General features: G+C 38.2%; 1 protein-coding gene across 1 annotated transcript in view; it reads right to left on the minus strand.

The window, feature by feature from the left end:
* Positions 1–25,330, minus strand: part of GPR158 (G protein-coupled receptor 158) — a 184,029-nt gene that overhangs the window by 80,344 nt on the left and 78,355 nt on the right. Inside the window, exons 3-5 of the mRNA XM_038126816.1 lie at positions 24,913–25,015; positions 17,460–17,677; positions 3,294–3,362 (exon numbers count right to left, since the gene is read on the minus strand). Of these exons, the coding sequence (XP_037982744.1) occupies positions 3,294–3,362; positions 17,460–17,677; positions 24,913–25,015 (390 nt within the window). The remainder of the gene's footprint in view (positions 1–3,293; positions 3,363–17,459; positions 17,678–24,912; positions 25,016–25,330) is intronic.

A 25,330-nucleotide genomic window follows, 5' to 3' on the forward strand; every position in this document is an offset into this window, starting at 1 on the left:
GATGGAATAAACCCCTTCTAGACACAGTGAAATTTGTATGCTGAAGACTCTCAAAACAATCCGAGCCAGACTGAGTAAACAGATCTAGAAAGAAAGAATTAGCAAAGTGTAGAAGACCAGAGAACAAAGATGCCAAAGACTTAAAGCAGTGTTGAGAAAATCTAAGGGGATTTTGTTTTTTAAAAACAAGAGTGTAATTTTGCACTGAATCCTCAAATGAATAGAGATTTCAGTTATTTAGAACTGAAATGCCATCCCTAAGTATCTTTACATTGTTACATGCACTAAGCCAAGCTGTGTAATTCCACACTTGGTTGATTGTGAAAGCAAAGCTTTTTAGTTTTACATCCAAATCACAATAGAAGAAGGAAACAGCCTCGTGTTAAAAGACAACACCCTATTGCAGGGGTTATGAACTGCATTATGAACTCCATTCCATTCGTTAAGTCACATTTCATACTATCTGTGGAAAACACAGCCTAACTTGGGTGTATAAGATGTGAGATCTATATTAACTAGTCTTAGAGCTCTAACGTACTCCTCTAGCATAAAATGAGGATCAAATCAAATAGCTGAAACAATGACCTCAGGGCACATATTACTACGTCTTTAACCACATCTCTAGGTCACAAAACATTCCCCATTCCTCTCAGAAGCAAATAAAAACACCAAATAACATGAAGGAGTAAACAAATATGACCCAGAAAAAATAAAATCTGCTTTGCAGCTACATGACTTGTGACCAACAATAATATATTGATCATATATGCTCTATACCCTGCTATGAATGAATATGTGTGTGAATGTCAGCTGGTGAAAACAAGACTCTTTCAAAGCTTGGGTTTTCTTTCTTGTGTCATTCTTCTCTGCTTTGTGCTCCTTTCCCAGACAATAAGCAGGTGAGCACATTTAGATTCTGTCCATGTACAGCAAAACAACAAAAGTTCACATTGCAAAGGACCCACCCCTCATAATTCACACCTTGCAGCTTTTCTTTCTCAAAAAGACTATGCCCTATATCTTTCACACATTTACTGTTTCACTGTCTTGCCATGAATCAGAAATTGATGAAAACTTCCTTGCAGTGAATTGAGGGACAGAGATATTGGAAAGCTGATCTTTTTGATCTTCTTTGGTTTTATAAAACCATATTTTTCCAGTTGGTGGAATCAGGATTAATTTCTCTGTCTGAAAATGCAAAGGACCTCCCACTACCACATTTCCTACATCCCTCCCCTAAAACCCTCAAAATAGAAATGATAAAATTGCTCTCTTTCTTTTTCCTGGGTCTGTAGGAGTAACAGCCTGATTAGTAATTCCCTGTATAAGAAAGAAGAGTGCCCCAGCAAAGAGCGTGGGAACACAAAACTGCTAGAAGAGAGAAGCCAAGTCTTACACTTTACCTATTCATTTCTAATAGAATGTGTTCTCAGTGGACAGTTTTATACGGTAGGAACTTGAGATCTGCAGAGAAAGATAAACTCTGGTCAAGTATCTACATCCCATTTGGGACATGGGCTACTCAGCAATTTCCAGCAAAAATTTTTTTCTTCATAATACGTCAAACTGTCATTTTGCACTCATACATTAAATATCCTTAATGTCAGTGAGAATGAAAAAGGGGCTTAAATGTCAGTGAAGAGCTGAGGGGATGCTTGGGTTATTGAAATGCTCCCTCCCAGGACCACTTCCTTTCTTCTCCCTCTGCATTTAAAGTTTGTGTATAGTCACCAGCTCTTGCATCCAACACCACGGTCTTCAAGTCACCAGCTGAGAGAAGTCATTTTCCACAGCGGTATCTCAGTGTCCCAGGTGCTGAGTACCTGCAGCCAGCCACCAAAGGATGTTTGTCCTTCGTGGAGCACAACAAATGGAGGACCAAGACAAGAACTGGGAAATGAACTGAAGGATGGGTGACAGGGGAGCAGACTGCAGACACAATTCTGGTGAGCTATGATGAGGCTTCTCACACTTTGGAGCTGAGGCTGTACAGTCACTGAGTGGTTCTAACTGAGCACCTGCCTGGGGAAGCCAACCTGGCCCAGGGTTCTCTGAGAAAGCAAAGAGGAGACAGCCATGAAAGGAATTTCTGTAAATTTCTGAATTTACAGAAATTAATTTCTGTAAATGCTCCACAGCACCAGCTGAGGAAGCAGTGCATGGGCTTTCTGTTCTGTTCACTGAAAAGAAATATGAAAGAAGCTCTGAAAACCCATAGGAGATATATTTATTGCAAGTTGCAAAAAACTTTTGTCCAACATGAAAAACCAAAAACTTTAATTTCCCTGACTTCTGCAAAGTGAAGGATGAAAAAATACATAAAACTATCCTAGAAATGCACACACTTTTTCTTTAGAACTTGAAAAGCCCACACAATTCAAAAAAGAATGTATAAAAATTCCACTAGGGTTCGTGTTTATTTATAGTATTCTTCACACATTCTACTGCAGTTTATTTCCTACTTGTTCTGCAGCTACTGAAGAGTTTTGCCATCCAGCTCATCTTTCAGTGACTACATGATGGTCTGTAAAAGCACAAAGAATTCTGACACTACTAAGGGAAAGAGAACATAAACATATTTCAAAATAGTCCACAACTCCATCTTTGATTGTCTCCCAACCTGCATATTTTCTATCAACTTTGTTCAATATACACTTTGATGTCTTGCTTTATCTAGTCATTATTTTGGGTTTATGTGGCAATTAACAAGCTCAGCTTTTCTGGGACTTTTGAAAAGAGAATGGACAGATATTTCTTTGAGTTTTGTGATACATTTCTCATGTGACTATGAAATTACTTTTTTTTCCACTTACAGGGTAAGGGTAGTGCCATCTAGTTTTCCTGAATACATGGTGTTGAAGATGCCACATACCTTCAGAAACATCAAAATATATGCCAGTAATGCACTGAAATAATTAATCTCATTTATACTACATTCCAGAGAAATATTTGGTATAATCAGTGTCTTCCTTTTACATACCTTGCTTTTTTTCCCCACACCATAGATCAGAGAGGTATTTTCTTATAAAGCAAAATCTCAACACCGAACACCCAAAAACTTCCAGTTAAACCATTGGCAATTTTTACCAAATTGAAAATGGAGAATTCTTACAAATATAGTAAAACATTTGATTTGAGTGTTTTTAAGAATACTTGAAGAGCACAGCACATTTTGTGGTCAGATTAAACTAATAATTAATTTTACATTTATATTTTCACCAGAGTCATTCATACACTTTTAAAACGTAGGCAAGGGTATAATTTTTTTTCTTAAAAGTTATAGTTTGACTTACTGGGAAGTACAGAAGAAGTGATCCAAAAAGAATGGTTTCCAGCAGCACCAGCCCTGAAGCCCTGATACTCTAGAAGACAAAACCAACACAAAATATTAGAAAATTCTCTCTGTGTGTCATTTTCATAAAGGTACCTTCACTTTTGTCAGTGTAACACTTCCACAGTAATGTTTATTAAGCTGTCAGTCAAGCTTGCATGATCCACCCTGGTCATCACATAAATCAGTGATATGAGTGTCAGAGTATTTTCATAGCAGAGAAAAAAAATCCAAAATAAAATTAAACTCATTCTTTATTGGTTACATTGTGTAATACTGAATTAACTGGACTGAATTAATGGTAGACTTTTGGTGTCATTCCAGCAAGACTGCAGGTTCCTCCAGGGCCACATGTCACTGTGTATTATATAAGCATGGTACCATGAAAACCTAGTGAGGGGAAAAGGTTGTTTTATTTTGATTTTTTTCACTTTTGTTAAACAGTTCTGCCACTTCTGCAATATAAAGAATGACCAAAGAGGGCTGTGATTTACAGAAAATTTCCTTTTATAAAAGTGTTTTCACCAGAATGTGCGCTTGCCTTTCAGATAAATAAAGCATATCAGAAACTATTAGAGAAAAAAAAAAAAAAAACAACAACTACACTTCTTCTTTAATCTCAACTTTGAACACATTCATATTTATTAAACTGGAAAGTGTATCTACACTCCATGTGTAAGCACATATGGATACAAGACAGAATGGTAGAGAGGCAAGAAAATATAGAGAATGGGCACAGGTTTGCTCTGCTGTGCTAAGCTGACATATTTGAGGTGACTAGAAAAATTACTATGCAAATTGTCTCAAAAGAAGTGCAATAAAAAGTGCAGCTAAAGGTAGATGTGAAGGCAATGTGCTCGCTCTGCAGTGCTCCCAGGAGGACCCTTGGGGTGCAGGTCAGGCAGATCCATCCCACTCTGCACGTGAGGACATGGGAGATGTGATGAGACCTTACAGGGCTGTATTCCAAAATCTGTCTCTTACTTCTCTGAAAACCTTTCCTCTTCAAATTCTTTTTATTCCTGGTACAGGTAGTTCTTTACTTCTACTAAATTAAAGAAGTGAGAAGAGATTTTTGTCAAATTGAAATACGTGATCAGAAATGTTTTATTACCAGTTGCTTCTCTTACTAAAATACACCTTCCCAATTAAAAAAAAAATTTTCCAGTATGACTACATTTTTGTCTTGATTTCCACGAGCTGTTTTTCTAAAGCCCATTGAACCTTTTTCCTCTGTCTTATCCCATATAGCTTTTCCCAAATACAAAGACACTTTTATCTTTTTTAGTGAAAGAGCTGGGTGGAAAAACTAAATTTCAGGCATTTTATCTCAATTAAAGTTTACTTTTAAGAAACAGAATGCACAGATTCTTCTTTCTGTCCCCAAGGCTGAGCAGTAGCAAGATGTTTGGCTCTTCTGTTAGGAAACAGAAGTTGGAGTTCCAGTTCCCAGACACTGACATCAGGAGCTGCAGAAAAGAGTGGAACTATATTTCATTGTGGTGGGCAACCTAATACTGTTCATACCCAGAAGAGGAGTACTGGGGACTAAAGAATGGGCATGAAAACAACTGGAAGGAGTCCTCTGAATCCTCAGGTAGTAATCTATAACAGTAGTGTCATATGTTATTTATTGTCTTTATAATAAATTCAGGGACTGATTAGGACCACTACCCATGCAAACGTAAATGTTGAATTCTGTAACAAGGCTTTGCTTTAATTTTATTATTGTTGGTTGCGGTACAAAATTTCAAACAACTCATTCCCAGCTAACTGCAGAAAAAACTCTTCAAGGGAGAAAAAGTTAAATCTCTTTTGAAAATTTCTCTGTAAAATAATGAAGATGAAATTGTGTGTCCTGCTCAAACTTTCATCACACTAACAAATATTTTTAACCTGTTTGAATCATAGCCTCCTAATAGAATATAGATTTCAAGTACAGAAATACAGCAAAGGCCAATTTTCCAAAAACAGTCCTACATTTACAGGCTGCCACTTAAACTGTACTGACAAATTGTCAGAATTTTCCAGCATTTACAGGTTTTGTGCAGCATTCCTAAACCAAATAAATATAATCCTCATGTTCTCTCCTTTCCCTTTCAAGCCTTTGAAGAAGACTTACATGAAGGTCAATTTTTTTTTCTATTACTGCTTACAGCTGAGCTCAAACAGAATATAATTATTAAATTTACTTTTTACTTGAAAAAAGTCAGGAATAGCAAAGGCCATCAATCATAAAGCAATTTTATTACAAGTACACAAGATTTCAGGCATCCAAGGAATCCCCAAATATTTAATTTTTCAATTCATGTGGCCCTTGATCCTTTCTGTTATACAAATAAAATCTGTTGAGACATGTCATGATGAAGGTAAGGTGTTCTGCATTTAGAAAATGGGCATTGCTGCATCTAAGTTGCACTACACCACATACAAGACAGACATTTGAGAAAACAGTATTTGCTGGTGAAGAGCCCTCACAATAAAAATGGTTAACGTCCCAGGGACATCTTTTCTTATAGGAGCAGAAACTCCTTCCTTGGGGACATGCTGCTTAGATCAAGACACCTGCTTTGCCTCCAATAGTGGTGAATATATACATCAAAGAAAATCAGTAATGAGGTAAATACCTAAATTCAATTTCAGTCTATTCACAGCTTTATGATTAATTCAAAAGATGAATACGTACAATGACAATCATCAAAAATCTGGATCACTTAAAGTGTTTCACTAGGTTATGCGTTCAATTAACAGAGAAATTAAATGAAGATCCAAACACATTACTTTCAATAATAAAATGCACTCTAATATTGATAGTTGCCTAATTACCAGGAGATTAAATTGAATACACAAAAAATCTGATGAAACAGGAAACCAAATTTCAGGAGCAGGAGGTAGGTCTGTTTAGTTTACAAATAGCTTCAGAATACCTGAACTGAATTTCAGCTTTCTTATCCAACATGGCCTCTCCTGTTATAGATAAACCACAGCTCAATAAAATTGTCTGAATAAACTGTAGCTCAATCACACAGAAATAAACAGTTTATGGTAAAAGGTCTGACTGCAAAGTTCAAGATTCATAACATCTCAGAGGAAACAAGCTGAAAATTATGTGAGAAGCATTAGAATAAATCTGTTTGAAGTAAAAAAATTCTCATTATTTTCATGACTTAGAAGGCAAATTAACTAGAGATGAAAGTCATTTGAATAATTTCAGATCAGTCAAAACCTCATACTTTGGAAGGTTTTAAATCCAACTTCAGTTTATTTTATTCACTTTTACTTTACAAGACCCAAATGCTAAATCACTCTAAATGAAAACCTTATGATTGCATCTGAGAAATCCTAATCCCAAAACGGGTGAGATTTTTCAGCTCTTCAGAATTTATTAAGCTAAGTAATCCCCCATTAAGTTTAGATCACGTAATGTATGTTTCACTGAAATAAAAGCACATTTGTTTTTAAGGAAATACTGCTATGCATAACTTATTCTTCCTTCCAATGTATTGCTGAAAGGCCCAGCTCCAGGGAAGCCTCATGTTAGTGCAGACCCTGCACAAGGAATTAGTGAAAATGGCTGTGCTATCTGCACAAAGTCAGGAGTTTAAAACAAGGGACAGCATATGGATAAGGACAGATGAGAAGAGCAATGGAACAACAAGGCAATATCACATTTCAGAACTAGCAATTAGTAGTTAGTCCCAGCCTATCATTATCCCACTCTAAGTCAAATACTTTGTCAGCACTTGAATCTGAAGACATGATATGGAGAGCAGGGGATGCTCTCAAAAAGCCTCCAAGCATGAGGAAAGTATGAAGGGAACAGGGGGTGTTTTTTGGAAAAGGTAACAAGATGAGGCTGGTGTTGACACTTCTGTATCAAAGAAATGGCATTAGGAGACAGAAAAACCTCATGTGGGAGCTGAAAAAAACCACCAGAGATACACAGCTCATGTATGGTGTCAAGAGAGAGATGCAATGAGGACAGCAGAAAGTGGCAGAGCAGTAAATCATGGGCAGCATCATTTCAAACAGACAGGAGCAGGCTGTGACTGCATCTGCCAAGGCCAGCTGAAAGGACATGGCAATAGTCAAGACACAAGACACCAAGCTAAGACAACAAACTTAGGACTGCAGACTGGCAGAAAACATTTATTAAAAGGGAGCTCAGAAGGAGTTCAGCAAGGCTTAGACATAGCCAGAAACACAGAAATCTCCAGAGTTCAAAACGATCTTTGTTAACAAGCAGGTTGTCACAGTAACTATGAAAGGAGGAGCTGGGATGTCCTAGAGGGAAGTAGGAGAAGATCAAGGTTTCTTTTCTGCTATGTTGAAGTTGATGAGAAGATGTCAGAGAAAAATGTCATGATTTAATTCCAGACAGGGGGAGGTATGGCTGTAACAAGGAAGGCAATAGCAATGTGATCGTGTTCATAGCACAAAGTTCTAATGAGAAGCTGACAGCGTGAGCCTGCTCCTAAAAACCTTCAACTTTTACCCAAAGAAATGAAGAAAAGAATGAAGACAGGAATATGTTTCAGTCTGAGTGATCTGTGTTCAGCTTGTACCACATGATATAGGCAAAACCAACCAAACAACCAAAATATTAAAAACACCACAAAGTTTCTCTGACCACTCTACCATTAACTACAAGTTTTGCAGTTACAAATATGCAGCACAAAATTGCAAGACTTTTCCTAGAATAAGGTTTCCAATACAGTTTTATTTCTGCTATTTGAAAGTTTTCGTGCTACATCTTTTTCTGGTGTTTTCTTTCCCTGTTTCTTAATTTACATTACTTCTTTCTTCTCTCTGGGTAAAACTTCTAAAAAACCCTATTTTCTCATCTTCATAAGAGCTTCTCCTTAGTTAAATTAGTCTTTCAACATCAAAATGGGGTCATACTACAAGCCCCTTAAAACAAAAAGAAAAAAAGAAAGGTCTGCTTCAGACAAAAGTCTTCTCTTGGAGAGGGAGGCATGCCAAACACCTCATGCAAGCCACCAGGGACTTCGCTATTGCTATTGATTGTACAAGGAAGGTTCACAGCAGGATAGAACTCCAAGACAAATAGCAGGATAAATAAATAATGTTGCTGTTATTCTGCTGACATGATAGGAAATCTCTTCCCAGCAAATCCGTAAATGCCCATTCAGGAACCCAAATGAAACTTCAGATAAATGCAACTGTCCTGAAGTTACTGCATCAAAGAATCAGTGGGGAAAGCTTATTACCATGTGACAGACCACTCAGTCTACTCAGACACTCTACAAGGGCTATAAATATGAGACTCAGCAGGAATCAGAGAGTAAAAGACAAGCAAAAATCCTAGCAGTTTGCTCAGTTTAATTGATGACTTTGAAACAACCCTGGAAAAACTCTTCTATGAGGTAATAGTTGTTATTGTTGAAAAATATTTGCTGGAATTCAAGCAGTCAATTACTTAATTTTTCATAATTTATTTTTTAAGTGAAATCAGTGTAATAGAATTAAATGGACATAGGCCTTCAAGGCTGCTACAGCTTCTTCTTTGTTGACAGCTATATCCTTGCCAGCACCCTACAGTGAAAGTGCACTACCAGTTCCATTCATTTGAACTTTGGGGCTCTGTTTTGTTGAATACTGGTAGAACAGAAGGTAGCAATGATTCACAGTCCACAGGGTCTTATGTAGAAAAACATTAAGAAAGAAAAGGCAAGGAATCGGTTTCAATGTCAAAGTGGAGCAAATGTGTCACAATCCATGGCTGGTTGACATCACTTTGAAGGCAGTACAGTCCTTGAAAAACCATGAATGTTTTCCAGATGGGCCCCCTAAGGTGTTGTGCAATTCAACTTTGTAGAGACAAGCACTGGCTTAATATAAAGTTATACAGATTGCAGCTTTTGAATCCTTAGAGCTACAGCTGAGTATTGATGAAAAGCCATTTTTATGACCTACCTTGTCCGTTAGGAGTAGACTCTATCTAGAGTGCTTTTTTTTTGCTTCCTACCACCCTGCTCTTCTCCTTAGCTCTTCTTAATGAGGCTGAACTGAAATCAATGAACATGTTTCAAATCTAGATCTTTATTTTCTTCACACTTCAGTTTTCATTAGGCCTAAAGTGTCGGTAATTTATTTTTCTATTCACAAGTACTTGATGCCTCTAAACTGTGTATTAAATGCAAATACACATTTATGTGAAACCTTTGGCCTTATGAAGTGAATACACACAATACCCTGCAAACACTGCAGCCATGCCTACTGTTTTTGGGAACTCCAGCAGCCAGTACATGCTCCCTGAGAATCAACTGTAGCTCCAGGTTAATGGCCCCTGCACTTCTTATCTTGCCAATAAGGCACTCTTAAATTACTTATGCAGGAATTAAGAAAGTACAGCACCCCTAAAGGCACATCTTACCTACACAGAAAAATGGGAAGGGACACGCAAATAAAGGAAATGAGGATTTGACTAAAAACAACAGTTTTGACAACAATGTCGGCAATATCTTTAAACTTGCACACCTGAAGACTACAATAAACTTCCTGAGAAATCACAAGAAACAAGGTTCTCACCCTAGGATAGGATGAAGAAAGGGTGTCTAATGCACTGCACGGAATGTGTATTGAGTGAACTATCAGGTATGCCCACCAGCACAGCATGTAAAGGCAGCTGCTCCATCTGCACAAGATCTTCCCTCTATCAAGTTTCCACTTCAGCTGAAATGTCAGAAATTGTTGTCTAGGGAGAAAAAAAGCAGAATGTGCACCAAAGATGAAAACCATCCAGGCATAAGCACATCAAGATGCCACTGTGGAGTAGTAAAAAAAAAAAAAAAAAAAAAAAAAGGAAAAAGGATTGGCTGATTTACATTAGAAAAAGAGGTATGTTTGCAAAGCCAGCATGCTTTAATATTTAAAGATGTATCACACATCAATAGCCTGTGATTACCTCATTCTGAATTACTGTATCCTACTGCGGCTGCAGTAAGGGAGAAAAGACATTCTTGATTTCTCAATATTAGAAAGGGGAACTACAGCATAAATTTGCATGTTGCCTTTCCATCTATGTGCAGCTCTGTGCAGTATTTAAAATTGCACTGCTTAGGGACTATCTTCACAGTTTTGAAATCATATTTAGCAGAACACTTAAATATATTTACACTAAATAAAAAAATGGGATAGTGGTGGCAGAGTGTATCTAGCCACCCTGAATTCCAAATAGAAAATCTGTATTTGACATAATAAAAAACATATTAAAACATTCACTAGCTATTATTTGCCACATTTCCCTCAAGAGAGGGAAAATTATTTATTCCTGTTGATGATTAGGCATATGGTCCTGTTAACTGTATTTACCTTGATCAGTGTTCAAGATGTATATTTTCTTCTTCTCATTAAAAGTATTTGTATTTCTGTATTTCCAACAGTTCCCAAATGTTCATAAAAAGGGAGCTGGGGAGGGAAGGGGTGGAGAAGACCAGTACAATAAAAGGTCATTTAGGTAAAAATTTCCAGTATTTGAGATTGGAAATGGCCTTGAACAGGGCAAAGGCCTTTATTCCAAAGGGTTCAATCACAGTCCATCACTATTAATGCCATATGACAACACCATTCCAAATTACTGTGTTGAACTCTAAGCATTTTTTCCACTATTTTTCAGATCTAAAACCAACCTTTTCCAAGTGTGCTCGCTACTACCAATTTTACCTTGACATGCTGGATGTACATCCAGAGACACTGGCCACAGGTGCAGCAGGAATATGGAAAGCCCAGATCCCCTCACTCGCTCTCTGTTCCCCTATTTCCAGAACCTGGCAGCACCACAGGGTGCTGAGATGAGGGCAAAATAGTTTGGCTTTAGTGCAACCACTTTGAAGCCTTTAGTACTGATCTGAATGAGAATTCCCAGCAAACAAGACCCTTCTGAAAAGGTCTAGCATGAGTCAAGGCTGGCAGCACATTCTCATCTCTCCTTCATCACAAAATAGCAATTAGTCTCTTCCACTCGATGGCAGAGATCAACTTCTCTGTTCTCTTTGCCAGTAGAGGTTCTTGGCATTTCTTAAGGGCACTTACAATTCCTCACAGCAGTTGTATTCTACCCGAGAGCTCCCTGTTTGAGGTGGTAGGCTGCTATGCAAAGGTCAGTTATTTTCAGCTCTTCTTTCCCATTCATTTGAAAAGGCAGCCTTATAACTGATGAGCCTTTTAGGTTCTTTGCAGGTAATGTCCTTCCACAGTCCAGCACCTTAACAAAAACACGATTACAATGCAGCTGGTTTTCTCTTTAAGGCTCTGGTAGATTTCTAGCCCTATGTTAAGTATGAAATTTTAAAAAAATCTGATTTTTATTCATAGTTATTTGAATGTTCAGTTTCCTTCGAGCAGCTTTGCTACCCTTACACTGTATGTAACCAATGCTGCCGTTGGTCACTCCCTGTTTGAGCTCTCCCTTGGTCCACACATCACTGCTTGCACAGATGAATTCTACTATTTTGTTGATGCTTTTTCTTACAAAATTACTGTTCAGCTTCCCATTTTTGAGAATATTTGTTTTAACATGATTTCTGTCCTTGTCTAAACAGCTACTTTTGTTAGCTTAGCCTCATACTTTTTGGACGTGTTTTTTGTAGTGATGTTTGCATTATTAAATCAATAATAATGCCACAGCACATAAAGATTTTGCTAGTATCACCTTCAGCTGTTTTGTTCCTTAGTTATTCAACTTAGAGAATGTTTTGCACCTCTGTATACAGCCACAAGTAAGGCTGAAATTTGTTCTGCAAGATCCTCATACTCAAACTCTGTCAAAACCTTTGACAACCAAGGAAATAAGAGGAGCCTGTTCCTTTACAGACTCCTTTGTGAGGAGATTGTAAGTCTGTAAGACTCCTCTAAGACACATAACACAACTATCAACAGCACTGAGCCTGTTCCTTGTTTTGCATCCAGTGTCCCTTTCCTTCTCTGACACTGCAGAAGCCTCACCATCTTCCCAGGTCATATTCAGGAAAATCACTCTGTCAGACCAGTCAAAATAGAATTCCAACATTTTCACTATTGAGGAAAAATCTCTTTTTCCCAGACTTCATCACACAATTCCCTCAGTGCCATTAAACTGGTACTGTCAAGTGCTGTCAGCTTTTCTGATGAAATTTCACAAATTTTCATCTCACTTGAGTTTTTTAGCCTCTTGCAACTTGTGTCAATACCAGGTTCATGGCTTCCAGCTTTCACTAGTGATTGGCACAAGGGCTGTCCACAGCAAAGATTTCTTTGAAGTGATCCACACATCTGATTTCCCTTCTGTATTAGCTAAGAATAATTTTTCCTCTTTTCCTCTTTGTTAGTCCATTTTGTTTTCCCCATTTATTCTCCTGCTGAAATGCTTTGCCTTTTCCCATTATAGCAGTAGCATCTCCTCTTTATCTATTATCTTTTTCATCTTTTTCTGTGTTTCCCTACAAATCTTTTCACTAGTGGTTTAGCTTCTGCTACTCCTTCTGTGCCTTCTTCCAGATTTTATTTTGTTCTTATCGTTTCAGAGTTCTTCCTTCTCTTGGCAATGGGCCACCTTTTCTGCCTGTGACTTTCTCCACTTATGACTCTTGCAGTTAAATAACATTACTGCTGAGCTGATCTCAGGGCTGCTGAGTCACTTTCACCTGTGTTTGACAAAGCCTCAAATGAATTCCACAGCATTGATCAGAGCTTTGTCATAGTATCTTTTTGCCATTCCATTCTGCTCTTTTACCAATTCCAACGAATGTAGAAGTCACTATTGTGCACTTACATTTACAGGTTGGCAATGGTCAGATTGGTCAGTGGTACCAGTAGTTTGGATCAACTGTATTTTGGATGAACAAGCTGAATTTTGTTCTGTCACCTATCAAATGTGCAAGTCTTCATGAGTAACTACAAGGTTTTCAAGAAGAGACATGAAATCTAATTTAATGACACTTTGCCAAGAGAACAAAAGATATTCTGGTTTGGACTCTAGTGTTCTACCTCACTTCATGGCCTGTGCTGCATTATTAAAGAAGTACACAGTGATCCTTCCTGATCTATCCTCCAAGTTTCCAACAATAAAATTATGACCTTGAAGCACCAGATATTTCACCAAAACCACTGTGTTTAAACATCCAAAAAATATAGAAACATATGTAGAAATATATATAGAGAGAAATATCCTCCATGATTCCTTCCTATCTGAATTGCTTTATACTTTGGGATCTGTGACATTCTTTGTCAGTGAGTGGCATAAAGCAGCTAAAAGTTTTGTAACTTCTTCTTTCAAAAACATTTGAGAGAATCCTTGAACATTTGAGAGATCTCTTGATCCTTAATCCCTCTAGTGATACCCTAAGAGTAACCATGAATATATATCTATGTCTGCACATCAACATCTCACTACTGTACATGATTTTATACCCTATTTCCTGCCCTGTCTTTTCCTCTGCCTCCCCTTGGTTACCTACAAATAATGCAGCTCACCTAGTCCCTTGATACCAAAATTTTATGAGCTTTTGGTGGCAGACCTTGGAAGAAGTACTCTCATATCCACATGCTCATAATCCCCCTTCACAAGCTACAAATACGTTTGTAGGGCATCACATTCTCACAAAAGCCCACTTCCCACATTTGCCCATGGACCCAGTAGCTTTGTTATTTATTACCATTACTCTGAATTTTCAAGTGTGAAAGTTGGACTACTGATCTTTAGTTCTTGTCACTATTATAAGGAGTCTTTATAAATACAGATGTCACATTTCCTATCTTCCATTGCTCCTCTACAGCTACTAATGTAAACTTATTACACAATAAATAGTTTGGCAGTCTTCTAGATAGAAGTCTGAAGAGGATTCTTCAGAGGAACCTTAAGAAGTTCTAGAAGATGAGACTTAAAACTTCAGAGATTTGTAGAAGTCCCTCCAAAGAGAAGCCTGGCTTTTAAAAGCCAGTCTTCTGACTTGCCTATTTATTGCCATTCATTTTGTCAAGATCTAAGTGGAAACACACAAGCTGGTATTTACCAGGTTCTCTGTAGAGTCTTATTATTATGGCCTAGGTGAGTAATAATGATTGTGTCAAAATGAAAGTTGTATCATTACATTTTGTCAGTAGCACTTTGGCAGTAATTGTCAAAAAGATCTCTGTTCTCATGGCCATGCTCTGTGGCAGCGCAGCGCTCCATCTTTCACCCGTGGCTGGTCTTTCAGCAACTGCCTTGGATCTCACATATATTCCACACTGTTGACAAAACTAGGCTGATGGCAATTTTCCACTCTAGGTACTGCTTGGTCATAAAAAGTTCGACCAGTGTGATCTGAATAGCTGAAGTATTTCTTCACTTCCCTAAAATACTTATGATCTCTATCTGCTCTTACTGATAGGTTGATCTTTTTTAAGACAATCTCTTGTCACTTCCATCATAAGCTGAAGGATGCTTATGGACCTTTATCATTCTTTTTGTGAATTATTATATATCACTGCCAAGGTGCCTGGGGTGTTTCTTCCCAAGTGCTTTCTGTTGGCAGACCTTCACCTTTTCAGGACCTTAATTTTTTGAAGGTAGTAATTACCAGGAGCCCCCATGAAGCACAAGCATTGAGAAGCCTTCTGCAGTCATTTTTACTAAAAAGGCAACCTGATCCATTTACCTTCTGATTTTACTGATCAACAGATGGGTCAAAATGTCATATATCTACTCTTAATTCCTTTCAGCACTGAAAGGGCCTTAATTTAACATCTTTTATTTTCAACTCCCATCTTTTGCTCCCTTAAACACTTTGAAGTTTACTTCTTGATATAGTAGCAGTATGCTGTTCCTTCTGTTAAAATGTTCCATTAAAAACTATTTTTTGCAACCATTTGAATATTGTAGTGCTACACGTGGGAGAGAGTTGAAAGAAACGCTCTTCTCTGACTCCCACACAGCACAATGGAAATGAGCAGTTTAACACAGCAACTTTAATCACAGACATATATACTAACTTAATTGTGGTTTGCTTCACTAACAGTTGGAAATTCTCAAAAGGGCAGATATTTTGAATATACTTCAATATGGTTCTTTTTTCATTTTCATGATTTTATCTCCTTGGCAGAGAGTTCATAGTAAGCTACTAGTTTTCTTCCTTCACTCCAAATTTCTGTCATTTCCCAACGTAACCAGCAGTTTTCTTATGCAAATACTCATTGTTCTCTGTATCTTTGCCCTTCATACAACTTCTCATTTCATGGTAAACACACAAGATCTTTTTCATGCTGTACCAACAAGAAAAAAAAACCTAAGAAAAACTCAACTGAATGACAAAAAGCAATGAAAAATCTATGAGTTTCTATTCCTTGAAAATAACAATCATAATGGAAAGGTTTGTTAATCACCATATTATTTCTTTTGTCTTATGTTTCCTTTCCTTTTCCTTGTGAGATAAGCATTTAGAGAAATTTAACTTTTCCTGTAAGGTACCAAAACTGCAATTGAATCCATCTCTGGTCAACTGAATGAATAGCATGTCCCAAAGGCATAACTTTTCTTTCAGGGAAAAAGAATGCTTTGTTTTATGACTGATTCTCACTCATTCATATGTCATGATTACCAGTCGTAAGAGGGAATCTGGAAAAAAATAAGCAGAAACTTATTCATGTGCCTCTTTACTCAGACTGCTGCGCAGAACTGACTAATCACCACAAATGTAGAAGTGTGCTATTCATTACTAGCAGGTTTTGTGAAACACAAGATTTCTTTGTTATGTCTAATAAAGATACATCTTTTTACTGTAGTAGATATCTATATCAGAACATATGCAAGTGTACAAGTGCAAGAGTGAAAACTATTTCTCAACCTGTTCGTGAGAAAATATAAATATTTCCTATAAAACAATCAATATTGTGGTGTGTAAAAAAGAAGTCAAGCCTAGCTTGCAATAGCTGCATATCACTATCTAAGTCTAGAAATAGTTTTCACTCACAAGAAATGCTTGTCATGATGTTGTTTATGATATTAAAAGTGAGTAACATTACCAGATTAAAACCTCACAAAATCAAAAAGAAGTTCTTCTGCTAAGTTAATGTCAAGCAACTAAACAGATGCTTACAACAAACTTTTCATAACAAAAAAACTTTATGAATACAATTAAGTCTGTAATTTGAATCATTTAATATAATATCATTAAACACAAAGACACTGTCAGAAACAGAAGAGATTAAAAAAAAGGAATGTTATTGCTCGTTCTGTGATTTCCTGGCAGGATATTAAAATCTTTCAAAATGAGCCACGCATTTGTAACACAGACACTGCAGGATCAGGAAGACTGCGGGATCAAGTGTTCCAAAAGCTAAAATGGAAATACTTATCTAGTTACAGAAAGTGGATGAAGCTATTAATTTCAACAATGTAGCATACGGTGTGCACACCTACATTTCCCCAATGTAGGTAGTGAATACATGGCAGCTTCAGTTAATTTCTTTTTAGTAAATTTGAAGTTTCAGAGAATATTCCACATTTATTGAGGCAACAGTGAGATTCCAAGAGATGTTACCAGATTTTCAGTGAGGTAAAAAGCAGAAAGTTCATTAGTTTAGTACATAAATGCTGCATCAGCAATTTACAGATACTCCTTAGTATACTCATGCTTTAGTGAAAAAAATAATACTTGTTAACCATAGAATCACATTTAAACTCTTTAGGAACTAGAATTATTCAGAAAGATTTCTCTTTGCCATAATTATTTTCCAACTAGTCTCTCAAATATATTGAAACCAAACATCATTTCCAGTAGTGGTAATGTAGAGACTTTCAAGATTCCAAGTTCCTAAAAACCCCATGTCCCTTTAGATATGTGCATCATTATTTGGCCTGATTTTCCAAAATTACTTAATAGTTTCCTTGATTTTTGCTGAACATCTATAAATGCAAGCATATTTCATTGGAAGACACAAATTGCTAGCTTTTTCTTTTTTTTTTCCTTTCCCAAAACTACATAAACACTTCAGGAAAACACTCCTGTTTGGAAATCCCATCCTCCCCTTGAGCTGCGCTCCTTGCCTGAGAAACTGAACGGACCCTCAAAGTGGGAAGCTGTAGAGCCAAGATAAACGAGTGTGTACCACACAGAGGAGGAGCACCAAGTAAAACGCGCGGGCTTACCTTCGCCTTGCGGAAATGGTAGACCACCAGCATGCTGATGAAATCCAGCAGCATACAGAGCGTTTGGAAGGAGATGATAGCCAGCCGTAAATACTTGTCCTCCTGTGCATAGCAGGGAGTATCATCTGTGCAGAAAGAACATCCTTCTCTGCAGGGTAGGCAGGTGTAGACCTCCTCTGACAATTCACCACCAGAAAAGCGATTTTCTGCATCCTTTCCTGAAAGTATCAGAAGAGCGAGGGGAGACATCTTTAGTTGTAGGGGATGGGGAGTTCATCACCAGTCCTCTGCTGGGCTTCCTTTCCCTGCCATTCTCTCTCAATATGTTACAAAATAGCTCGCCCAGGGCTGCTTTTCTCACTGAACCATCCTTTGTAACATTCAGAAAACACAGACCAATGAGGGAAAGTGAGCTTATTAAAGATCAAATGCTTTCCTGTTATATTTAAGGTGGGCTAAATCAGCACAGGAAATTCTATGAAGAATTTTGAATGGGGAAAAAATTACATGAAAAATTCGGGAATAAGGAATGGATTTTACACAGACAGATGAAGGGCAGACCCATTAACTACATAATGTTCATAGTACAAGCTCTGATCCCATTTCAGATTGTTCCTCAATTTTATAAAAATGCTATCAAGTGAATTAATGAGCTTCAAATTAGATGAAAACCTTCTTAATTAACATTTGCTCAACAGGCTGTTGCATGATTGCACTACTCTGTCCCCAAAGCAAAACCAGTGCACTTTGACTAAGTATAGTTTTCCATTGTTCACACAAGCACACCAGAAAGTAGACACACCTCTTTTGTATAAGAAAAATCAATGACTCTTAAACTGATATCTCATCCATCAATGTGAACCCATCAAGAGCACACACAGAAGGATTCCTAATTTTTCTGATCTATGACACTTGCCCATAAATCCTTGTAAGGCTGCTTACTGTACAGAGAAGGGGGGGGGGGGGGGGGGGGGAGAGAATATTGTGAAATAAAAGAAAAAAATAATTTGTGGAAAATGTTTGTTATGGGCAAGACAGCCTTAGGAGCTCATAGAAACAACAAAATGTGGCTGAAGCCAAATCAATGGGTGTGTTATGATGTGTGATAACTCCTCTCACTTTTCACAATTCTAGAGAACTGCTTCAATTTCTTTGATCAAAATTCTCCGTCTCTGTCAGGGAAAGTAGTAAATCTTGCGTTGCTGAGTCCTTCAAGAGACAACTTATTCCACCTATGCTCACAAACACATAGGTTTATGCAACTCTCTTCAGACTTTAAGCTTGAAGCAATTGAAGCAGAAGTTTTTCTACAAGGGTAATTACTTCTTGCTTTCTCAAATCCGTGTCCGAATGTGCATGAGCACACATCTGCTGCCAGGCAAAGCCTGGGAAAGGGACAGAGGCCATGCTCCTTGTTCTCAGTGTAGGATGCTTCGCTCCCACATCCCAGAGTGAGTAGAGAACAGGATGGTATTTCTCATACAGTTCGTGAATTTCTCCTTGGAGCTCTATTCTGAACTAAGATGTCAGAAACCTGAATATAGCAGAGTAGTGCTGACTCATGTTGTAAGTCGGATTTTTAGATACGAGGAGTCAGCAAGAAGAGATCTTGTGCTTTTTTGACCCAGACTGCGTGAGGTAGGAATGTAAATCTTGGAAAATAACCATGCTTGGGCATACCAAGCAGATGGAGAACCTCTAAGGAACACTAAAGTTGAAGATATTCTAGAAATGGAACTTCTCTTCAGAGCACACACCCATGGACCTCAGCCCATTATCATTCCAAGAGCTTTAGCAGAAACTACTTTCTCCAAGTCTAACATCACATCCCTGCTTTCTTAATTACAGCTAGAGCAACAGACCCATACTGTCCTCTGCCAGAGACAGAAGTCACAGTCTCCCACCTCCCATCTCCATATCCAAACCAAGAGTGCATTCCCTGCTGTCCAAGTTTTCCACTTGATTTCCTCAACATTTAAGTTCATGTCACCCTTTCCACCACATACCTGTTCCTTTATAATTTCTATAGTTGTCCTTCAATTAGCCCATCTCTTTAAAACTTCACATTTCTGAGCCCCATAAGCAATTTGTTAATATATTTTTATTGTGTCAACTAAATAAATTATTTGCACTATAAAAACTTACACACAGAAAAATATAGTTCAAGACCCACAGTTATGAGACTACTTGTCACAAATGTTATATGAATATGGCTTGATAATTTAGCATGATTCTAAACTTGATGCACTTACTTTAATTCTGAAATGTTGAACCTTGAAAGCCATTGCAAATACACTATATTCCATTTTATCAAGCAGTTTCTTATCAGAATCATATGTAGGAGTGTCTTCATGTGGATGCTCATCACATACTACAGGGATAACAGTTAAATAAACAGTTGCATGTTGAAGTGAATATCCCACAGATATGACTTTATAACACAACAGCAAACTTTTGTTTAGCTGTGTCTGGTGTCATGTTTAGAGACTGGGATGGGCTGCATGGGGAGGTGGTGGAGTCACCAACCCTGGAGGAGTTTAAGGAAAGACTGGATGTGGCACTCAGTGCCATGGTCTAGGCTATAACAGTGTTTGGTCTTGGGTGGACACAATGATCTCAAGAGATCTTTTCCAATCTATTGCTTCTGTGGTGTGGCGTGCTGTATACAAAGGAAGATCACTGATGCACATCTTCTGCACTGGCTGCACTGCCAGCCAGGACAGATTTTTCTGTGAATATCTTTTGACTATCAGATGGAGGTGGAGGTGTCTGAGGAACAACTGGATGTGGCACTCAGTGCTCTGGTCTGGTTAACAAGGTGGGGATTGCTCACAGGTTGGACTTGGTGATCTCAGAGGTCTTTTCCAACCTACTGGATTCCGTGATTCAATGTGATTGCTCCTTATAGCTAATGAAAGAAAGATCAAAAAATTGGATCTACATGAAATTTCCCACAATGCAGTGAGGAACAATTAACAATTCCTCTGGGGGGGGTGGGGGGGGTGTTTTGTTTTTTTTCCTCCTTGACTAAAAGAACTTTTTTCAGACCCTCTAAAATAAATTATTGGGGAAGAACTGTTCATTATATATACCATTGACAGGGATCTTGTCCACCCACACCCTTGCTCTGACTATATGTCTCAGGGCACAGCTGCCTAATCCATAGTTGAACATTTCTGACCTTTTTGTCTGGTCCTGTCCCCTCACCAAAGTCAATGTAACATCAATTCAAGACACAGACAGCCATGCTAAGCCTGGAGTGCCTCTAACAGAACTGCTAGGCGTTTCATTGTGCCTTGTCCTATCTCAGCAGTTCTTTAGGATTACATGTTTCCTGCAGTGAATAAAAACTAAATAATATTAAAATAATAAAACTAATAAATTTTTCCTCCTCAAAAGATGACAAAAGATTCTAGACATGGTAAGGTAGATGGACAAGAAGTCATTTCTGCTCTGTGTAAGGCCGTAGCAGTTTCAGCACTGTTACAAATGAGATGGAAGCAAACACTTTGCTGCAGAAGTTAAAGCTGAAAATGAGGAAGGTGCAAAAAAGAAAGGAAGAACAGAAATAAAATGTAGCAACCGAAAATTAAAAAGGATAAAAAAAAATGAGAAAATAACAAAGCAAAGTACGTGGAAAGTAGGAATAGGGACACAAACTAACATGAAGTATAATAACATTTAAAAAAAACAAGCTTAAATGTTTCAGCTATTTCCACTCTACCATATTTTTTCCTAGCTCTTCTCTCTTCTATCCAAGTCTTATTTTTCTGTCTGATTGGCCCATCTGTTTTTGAAATGTTTTCCTGAGGGTAACTATTCATCAGCTTCAGTTCTCCTAAGGACACTTTGCCACGCAATGGGTGCCTCAGCAGCTGTGACATTGCCAGCTGAGACCTTCCTGCAAAGTGAGAATGGCACCACAGACAGCTGAGAGCCAGAGCAGGGACTGCCTTGTCCCAAACCAAATCATCCTGCACTCCAGTCAGAACTCAGCACATGAACACAGAAAGCACAGTGCATGCTGAGAACTGAGCAGAACAAAAGATTGATTCTGCTCCTGTTCTATGATAGAGTAAATTAGGAACGCTCCAGTCACATCAGCAATGTTGCAGTAACTTGGTGAGAATGCAACTGAACCTTTTGGCACCACAACCTGGTCATCAGCCATGGTCATAAGCCTCACCCCAGAAAGGGATCACTGAAGCCAGTGACAATCTTCATATGTGCAAATGTGCAGGTTCTGTTGAAGAGACAAAGCCAAAGGGCAGGTGCAAAAAATGAGAATTCCGGTTGAACTGGAAACTCCTCTTGGAAATTTTTACGTGATCATGGCAGTGTTAGAGACAGCAAAGTCCCATAATCAGACAAAAGAGCCACTTCTGTTGCAAGCAGGACAGGCTCCACATCCAAACAGCAAGAGCTGGGAATTTCTGCAGTATATGGATGATGCATTGCTAAAGGGCAAACTTCAAGGCTGAACAAAGCACTATTGTTCTGCTAAAGACTTCAATGCAAACCTGATCACCCCATAAGGCAGAGAACAGAAGTGCCTTAGAGAAGGGTGTTACTGGAATGTTAAAATATAAGTAATCATCAGTTAGTCTATTCTATTTAGGTAGCACTAATAGTGCTACCAAAAAATGAGCCATTAGGAGAAAGTGCATAACCATGTACTCGAGTACTTACAGGTTAATACAATCTGTGTACATGAAATGTGTTTTTTTTTAAAATAAATTCCCAACCTCAAAAGACACCCTGGAAGTATGGTAATAACTTTGTTCCCTTCTTGTATCCAAGGTCCTCATTAATACATGCAGAAAAAAATAGAAAAGTTTTACATATTTTGTCACCGTCAGTTCTGAAGAATGAACACAGACTTGGGAGGGAAATGCCCTCCTACCTGGCTTCTTATTCAGTAAGAGAACAGCCTGAATTCCAGCTGTGCCCCTGCCCCACACGCTCTTTGGGAACCTGCAACATGTGCAGCCTTCCTGGGAGCAGCAACAAGATGCTGCTTTAAGACAAGAAAGAATCTTTCCTACACTGGACACTGTTTATGTCATGTTGCAGTTCCCACAGAGCCAACCAGTAAACCGTGTGGAGTGTTCAACATCTCTGCAAAGCTGTGTTATACAGTTATCATTCAGACTCAAACCAAAACATTAATCTGGGCCAAAAGCAGAACCTTTCCCCCACCCATAAACTGGACACTTCAGACACAATGTGAAACGGCAGTTATCCATATTTTGCTGTGGCACAAAATGCCAGCATCACTGAGAAATGCTGCCATTTCAAGACACAATACAATCCAATTTTTCAACTGAGTGAAGTAAAAAGCTGGTCTTTTTTTTTCAATTTATCTCCTTTCTGGTATCTTGAGACCTGAAAATCTTTGCTGCCTCTTTATTTTCTTCCACTAGGAATACTTTCTAAATTATTAACATTTCTATTCAGTTTCATCTCTTTCATCATCAGATGTCACCAATCTAGCTCCACAAAGAGATCTCCAGGTCAGACAGTTTTTGTCAAAATTGCTTGGAGAATTCATATCTAGAATTCCTATGTTAACATCACTTTGAACCACCAAATACATACTGCAGCCATTTTAGCCATGTCATTTTTTTCCTCTTTTCTTTTTACAGAATGCAGCTGTGTGACAGGGTCAAGTTTTCTTTGAACCACAGGCTTTTCTCATTACTTTAGTCGTTTCCAGTCTCACTGTTCACTTTTTGAAATCATCTATACAACTTGGCAGATGGAGCTGCATCTGGATGAATTCAAAAAGTTCTTCATTACAGTTTCAAAACTTGGGTTACCTCAGAGCAACAAAGGCTCAAATCAAACTGGTCCCCTACATCATACAATATCAGCATTTACAAACTTCCTTGAGACAAATTTCACTTTATTAGGAGCTAAATAGCCATTTTAAGGTTCTTCATTCTATAGCAAATGGAGGAAAGATGGAGGCATTGTATTTTCCATCTAAAGACAAATCACTCTCCAGGGAAGCCATGTCCTTGATGCTGAGAGCAGTTGAAACCTAGGTGACTAATACATACCAAGCATATATATTTTGCACAACTTGATATGAAACAAAGTTAATCTCATCCCTAATGATCAATGTTGTTTTGATCCCTTGCTGCATTTTTTGTGTGTGTTCTATGGCATTTGGTATGAACTTTTCTTTATACGCTCCTCAAGGAATTAAATCCTAAGTCCACCAGAACTCATTGCACTTCAGAAAGAACCAAACATCCTTACTCTAGCAACAGATTGACACAGCCCAGAGAAACAGCACTATCACCAGGCTGCCTTCTGCAACACTTTACCATATGAAAAGACAAGGGAAATACTCAGCAGATAAACTGTTGAACAAACTGTGCTATTCTACAAATATGCACAGGAGACATTATATCCCAGATATATATATATTCACATATATATATATTCATATATATATATATACACATAGACACACATTAAATGATGATTAGTACTAGAGGTTTTTCTCTTGGGAAACAGAAACAGCTGTTTTCACACAAGGCAGGAGATAACAGGCACAGTCCTGGACCCAAGCTCAGTGAAAGTCACTCACTGCCATTCCCTGGATATCTCACACAAACTGATCTCACAGCGAGAGCTGATGACATGAATCTCTGGCTAAAGGACGGGGCAAAGAAGCTGGGCATGAGATGAACCTGAAAGCAGGAGGCAGAGAAGGATGCCTGTTACACCTCCAAGCAGCAGCTTTGCACCTGGGACTGCAGCCTGAGCTCTAACCAGTACCGCTGCAACAATTTCAGCACAATGTCCATAGAGAGATTTGGTCACATGATGACAATAACAGACATCAGCTTTGGGCATGCAGTTTGTCTTCCCTAACATCAACCACGTTCTGTTTCTCCTGTTGTAGACAATTCAGTCTAAGAACCATACGATGTGTGTCCTGGGCATGTTATCCATACATCCAGCCAAACAGACTCCCAGGCTTGAACCATCTCTATTACCTCATCAGCATGTATTAGAGTTTGGAAGCTCCTTTGAATTCTCCTTTGCAAATGAAGTAAAATGAAAACAATTAAAGCCCGCACAAAGAGGCTAGGGCATTCTAATTTCCTCTGGCTAAAGAGAAAATTAGTAGATTAATTTCCAGAATACTTGTGCATGAGACAGATGCCAGAAATCTCTATTTCCCCTTAGCAAGGCTTCTTTTCATGTTTTTTAATTTATTTACAAATCAAATATTCTTCAAGTGGGTATGTTTTACAGGATCCTCAGGAGTATCGTGAATGACAAACCAAAGGGCTAGAACTCCTTAAGTGATTATATAATCCGAGACTTGCCAACCACTGGGATTTTACTGTATAACCCTGACGAGGATAAAAAGCAGCCCTGCATTATTAATGCTTGCTCTGTGTTCTTTTTTTTTAACTCAAGCAAAGGCACTTACTCTGAAAGCTGTTCACTGAGAAGATGTTGGGATGATAGAATCCAGCCTTGCAAATACATTTGTAGGCTCCAAGCACAAATCCAAGGCCTTTAATTGGCATGCACTGTGAGAAAGGAAAAAAAAGAAAAGTCATGCAGATGATCACACAACTGTATACTCAGATGTACATTCAAGCATAAAAACATCACAAGATACTCTGCACAGACATCTAAGAACAAATAGGCACTCCTTCCAGACTGACAGTATTTCCTCAGCAGCTTTTCCCATAGTCATATATCACTCCAGCTTTTTTGCCTTGTTGCTCATCTCCAACAAACAGCAAAGACAGCTATAATCAAGCCTGTCCCGCTGATAAACTGACCAAGTGACAAATTTGACTCTTGCACATTTGATCTAGGCAGGACATTAGACAGCTGTG

This window comes from Motacilla alba, chromosome 2, assembly GCF_015832195.1.
Source record: "Motacilla alba alba isolate MOTALB_02 chromosome 2, Motacilla_alba_V1.0_pri, whole genome shotgun sequence".
Taxonomy (NCBI): domain Eukaryota; kingdom Metazoa; phylum Chordata; class Aves; order Passeriformes; family Motacillidae; genus Motacilla; species Motacilla alba.